Raw genomic sequence first — 5617 nt, forward strand, 5'->3', positions numbered from 1 at the left:
ACTGGGCGCCATAACAGGCTCGTCTGAAAATGGTGAACTGTGCCAGCTCTTGCAAAACAGCCCTGGGCCGCTGTCGCTGCAGCGGGCTGCCAGCTCCTGATAACCGGTACCCCCCTCCGTTGTTAAAGCCAGCTCTTAGTCAGTAGGATTTGAAAATCTTTATTAAACAGCAAAGAATATACACAGAGTACACTATTAGAACACCCTGTATCTGCTCAGAGAGAAAATTCTACCAAAATCACACAGGTCAGACAAGCAAAGAAAAAATAAACCATATTTTGCCCTTCAGTCTTGCCTTAAGCCATGCAGGTGATGTCTCAAGCAAATCGTTTAAGAAGACACCCATTGTTACCAGTTGAGCTCTTGAACTCCACCGACTTGTAATTCAAATGGATTTTCCTGCTCTTAAGTCAGGAAAGCCTTGACCTGTGAAAACGAAAACATAACGTAGTTGATCCATTAAAAGAAAAGCTAAAACATGAGGCACAGAATTCATGACCTGAAATGCTTTACAGCACAGCAGATGGCTGTGAGCCTGAGATCTGTGGGTTAGTCCTGGGTAGAATCAAGTCAGTTACTCAAAAATAGCAAGTACTTAGGAAGGGTGGCTTTGGAATGTTTTATGGAATGCTACTCCATTAAAGAGAAAGAAGGATTTTCTTTCATTAGGTAGCCCTTTCCTAGGAAGAAAGGTGGTGGTGGTGTCTGAAAACTAAGCCAAAGATGCAGTAGCACTCCCAGCGGGATGCTGCCCGCCTCTCCCCCACCGACCTTCTGTACTGGTGGTGAAGGGTCTGGGTGGAGACAACCCTGGGGGGGCCTTCCAGTGATGCACTTTAAAAGAAAGATGGCATGTGTGAGTGTAGTCTAGTTCATAACTCACCGAGCTGCTAATTGCTGGTTTCTGTGGGGATATAACTTAACAACAGATACCTCTGCAGTGCTACACCACTCCCCAGTTTTTATAGAGCTGTTTTAATTGGGAGAATTAGGCTTGAAGGAGTCATTCTTTGGTAATCTCAAACCGACAGCCCAGAACAAGTTGGATTACGTGGTCTGGTAGGAGGGCAGCTCTTCCCCTCTTAAAGAACAGTCTTGTTTGGGCAGTGGGGGAAAGGAAAGGGTTAAAGTGTCCCAGTGAGTAACTTACAGCTCTGCTTGGAGGGTTGGGGATAAGCCCTGTGCCTTTGTTAGGCTGTGGGGGTGAGTTTTTTTGGGGGGTGGGGTGTTTTGCTACAGCAGAAGGATTTCTTTGGGCCCTCAGTTCCTAAGTCTTGCCTTTCCTTGGAACTGGCAAACACCATTTTGACCCAAGTGACTTGGCACCTTGTTTCCTCAAATGGCTGTTCACTCTCCCTCCCAGGTCTGCTGACAAGTGTCACCTCGTGCATTTACAAGGTTCAGTTCCCTCTGTGTTTGTCACAGGTGTTGTGCTCTGCCCAGGAAGAGCCTAGAATGCAGGGTGGGGGGAGCATAAATAGCTTAAAGCTGACTGTAGGATTTTTCTAAAGACATCATGGCTGACATCAGTTGGGCAATAACATCCTATAAACTAAGTAATGGACAGAACAGCAGTGTAGTCTGACTACTGCAGCTGCTGTGTACCTGAACACCCCCAAATCTGCCCAACTTTCCCTTGAATTGTGAAGATAATGATGTGAGGTTAAATGATTTTTGTGAAAGGCAGCTGAAAGCCTTTTCTGCAGTGGTGCAGTTTCCCAGGTGTGTATGACAGTCACTGTACTAGCCCCAAACAGCTGAATGGTTGCTAAATTCTCAGTTAACACAAATCACAAAAATAGTGTAAAATGATAACTTTCAGCTGTTACTGAAGAAAAGCAGCCATGAGGAAACAACACTTAGTACTTACCTTATCAATCAGGTACTCCTGTTTAATCTTGTCATTCTTAAAATCTTCATTAACATCCAAAACGAGAATGGGAATCTCTTTAAGGTTCTCAAAATCAACTCTGTTAAATGGAAGAAACCAGGATGCTGGTAAAAATGGTGTGAAGTGCTGTGTGTAAAACAATCCAACTCTCCCAGGTGCTTTTCAAGTCATCCTGAGGGTTGAGCATCACTCAGATCACCTGAGATGTTAGTGCTGATGCCCAAGACTGAAGTGTAAAGCCCAAGTCAAGTCTGTCCTTGTTACTCTTGTATAACCCGTCAGCATTGTAACACTGGAACTTTTTAACTGAGAGGAAGATAACTCATGCTTCTTATCTTCATTTCTTTTAGGGAATCAGTTATCGAGAAAGTATTTTTTGCTAAGGAGGGAATTTAAAAAATCCCACTCTGTTCTGTGTCTCCTCTGCCCCTTTAATAACTGCTAATCCCTTCACTAAGGTGCAATTTTGAAGTTTCCTTTGGTGGGGATGACCTCTTCAACAGATTATAAGGCTGGTATTTAAAATGGCAGGGGGAGAAGCAAGATCATTTTGCCCACAGGTTAGGGGCAGTAGTTGTGCAACTGGATGTATTGTTCTCTTAAAGCAGTAGTTATTCCCTCTTCCTGTGTGAGAAATCATTTTTTAAAATGATGCTGAACAACATTTCTAACTTGTGTTTGCAGACTTAAGTGTTTCCTATGAAAAACACAGGAAATGCTTGCTCACATGTTTGGAATGAGTACACAGTGTAAATGTTCCCCAAATTCCCCAATACGCAGTGCCTTGTCTTCTAAGTGTTTGGGTCATACTACATGAGACTTAAAGTAGATGTGACCGATAATGTACTTTTCCTGCCATTGTTACGTTTCCCCATTTAATAATGTTCTTTCCCTGCCATTGTTACGTTTCCCCATTTAGCAGAGTATTTTGGGCTCCTCTAGAGGAAAAATGTAAAGTCTGCTTTCACATTTGGAGATTGCTTACGTGGGAGGGAAGTTGGGGGGTGAGGGTATGCAGAGGGAGATCACTTAGCTGCTGGCTGGGTTTCTTGTGTGCAGTAGTGCCTGCCAGAAGCCTTTCTGGTTGTTGTTTATTTTGAAGCAAGGATTAATATTTAACCCTTGTTGAAATACAGTCAGTTTAAAAGTAGTCGGGACCTTGCCCTCCCTGGCATTGGAACTGGAAGCTGCTTAGTAGGTAACTTCATGATTGGCCACCCAAAACACTATCTTTACCCTGTTCTACAAAATTCATATCCTTGCTGGTGTTGGAGCTACGCAGCTGTCTAGCTGAAGCTAACACTTAAAGGCTTTAAGTTAGATGAAGTTCCATCTCTCACTGGTTTCTACTTCCCTGCCAGCAGATGACCTTTCCTCTGCATATAACTGAGAGTAGCTGTGCCAAGAAACCTGGAACCGGTCTAAAGATAAATCCTCCCAACTGTTCCCTGTGTGAAGCTAGGCATAAACATTAGTTTTATCCCTGATCAACTTCAGCATAAAGGTAGCAAAGAGCCTTGCCTATAATTAAAATATGCCTGCAGAAAGTGGGTTCATACCTCATAGTCCTCTCGTGAAGCCAGGCTTCATGTTTATAGTGGAGGTTTTCTAAATACTCAAGCTCAATTCCTTGCTCCTCTTCTCTTCCCCTCATCTGTAGCCTTTCCATGCATTTCTGAAAAAGGAAGACAGGATGTTATTTGTGTGTTGAATGCTAAATTAGCTGAATGGGTCAATTGGTCCTTAAATCAGAAGAACTAACCCTAGACATTAGTGAGTGTTAATTTTTTAATGCCTGGCTGAACAATAGTTAAATGGAAAATAACTTTCCTTTTAAAAAAAACCAAATGTGAGCCACTTCAGCTCAATGTCTGTGGTTCCTACAAAAAGATCATCCTAACTTCAGGACTGCATAGGAGGTCAGACTTGATGCAGAAGCTGAATTTCAGCCTTGGATGCTTGCAGCCTGCATTGGCTGATAGCAGAATAGTAGCTCAGAAGGGAAGTGTTCTAATGTGGTCTCTGAATTAAATCCAGAATCTGACTGACTTCCCATTACATGGAAGGCAGGGGGAGCTAATTGGGTGTTAGTTGTAATAGCACTGCAGTATTATGTCATGAGTATTTAGGATTTTGTACCCTCTTGTTAGGTTCCCCTGGAAACAAAAACTGGGGCTGGAAGTTGTGAACATACCTGAGGCGTGGTTCTGAGGTAGATCATGCCATCCAGTTCGATATCTGATTCAAACTGATTCAAGAGCCATGTGTGCCAGTCCTGATAAACAGCCCACTCTGTTTCATTAATGTTTCCAGACTCAAACAGGTTAGAAGCGAATACGTATCTGCAGGGAAAAAGGAGTGCAGTGCCAGGAATGACTGAAGTGAACTGCTAGACCGCTTCTCCCCAAACCTGGAGTCATGGCCCTAAAAAAGCAGCTGCCTGCTCTGACTTCTCGCACCACCCACCCCCTACCTGTTTAACCAGCCCTGCTCCTCTCCAATGCCTGCTTAACATCAGCTGTTTCCCCAGCTCCGTGCCTGAGCATAAAGACCTGGAGCTGTTAATCTGCGCTCCTCTTGCACTGTGAGAGGAATTACCTGTCACTGTACACTGATCTCTCAAAAAACTGCACTGGATGTTCTGCCTCCTGTAGCTTGGCCGAGACAGGCTTTAATTGTGCTCTCACTCGGCTCAGGCAAGCGTAGGTCTGGAAGGTGTAAGCCCATCTCGTGGGTTTGTCATACAGCATTTGGAGCAGGTTTCCTCCGCTCTTCTGAGACGTTGAAAGTTCCTAGGGGGAGAGGGAAAGAACCTTAATGCCAGCACATTGGCAGGATTCTGCTGCCTTTTTCTGAATTCTGGTATTTTGAAGTAAGAATTCATGGCCAGCCTTGCCTGTATGTGTGTATATATATAATTTTAAGAAGATGCTTAGGCACAGGAATGAGATGCCAGTCTTGCCTGTATGTGTGTATATCTATAATTTTAAGATGCTTAGGCACAGGAATGAGATCTGTTTGTGAGCTGGTGGAAGTTGACCACAGCTTGTTCGTAGCTCTGGACTTCAGTGTGACATCTGTGGCGCAGGGGGTGGTTATGTGCAATGCGTGTTTGACAGCCCCTTCCTGAGGAGCTGTGACAGTCTGGTATGATGGTCTTGCCTGTATGTGTGTATATCTATAATTTTAAGATGCTTAGGCACAGGAATGAGATCTGTTTGTGAGCTGGTGGAAGTTGACCACAGCTTGTTCGTAGCTCTGGACTTCAGTGTGACATCTGTGGCGCAGGGGGTGGTTATGTGCAATGCGTGTTTGACAGCCCCTTCCTGAGGAGCTGTGACAGTCTGGTATGATGGCGGGTGCTGCAGACCAAGACCAGCCGAGTTCTGGGATGGCTCCCTGGCCAACCTTGCGCCCCAGACCCAGCGCACCCACCTCGTACTCCTCTTCAGCTGTCTGGATGTTGCACCACTTGGCGATGGGTTCGGGGATGATCTCCCACTCCTCGCTGGTTTGCTCTAGGAGCCTGACAAACGTAGACTTCCCTGCAGCTGCAGAAGATGGGAAAAGCTCACTGAGGGCGCGGGGCAGCCTGGCCTTAGGGACAGAGATAGGGTGGCAGCTGCGAGGTTTCCTAAAGCGGTTGTAGACAGTGTTGTTGTGCTCTTTGCGGCGCACGGGGCCCTGGGCAGGCTTTGGGCTGCCGGGAGCGGGCCTGGGCGCCGA

General features: G+C 45.5%; 1 protein-coding gene across 1 annotated transcript; it reads right to left on the reverse strand.

Moving 5' to 3' along the window:
- Positions 1-405: 405 nt before the first annotated feature.
- Positions 406-5488, reverse strand: LOC104504482 (deoxycytidine kinase-like; the record flags this gene model as incomplete). The annotated part of the gene is made up of 6 exons (XM_010153367.1): positions 406-426; positions 1871-1970; positions 3451-3566; positions 4086-4233; positions 4490-4683; positions 5327-5488. Coding segments are annotated over 6 exons (741 nt in total), but the record flags the coding sequence as incomplete, so codon positions are not given.
- Between the last annotated feature and the right edge of the window lie 129 nt (positions 5489-5617).

This window comes from Eurypyga helias, unplaced genomic scaffold (genome assembly GCF_000690775.1).
Source record: "Eurypyga helias isolate BGI_N326 unplaced genomic scaffold, ASM69077v1 scaffold47286, whole genome shotgun sequence".
NCBI lineage: Eukaryota > Metazoa > Chordata > Aves > Eurypygiformes > Eurypygidae > Eurypyga > Eurypyga helias.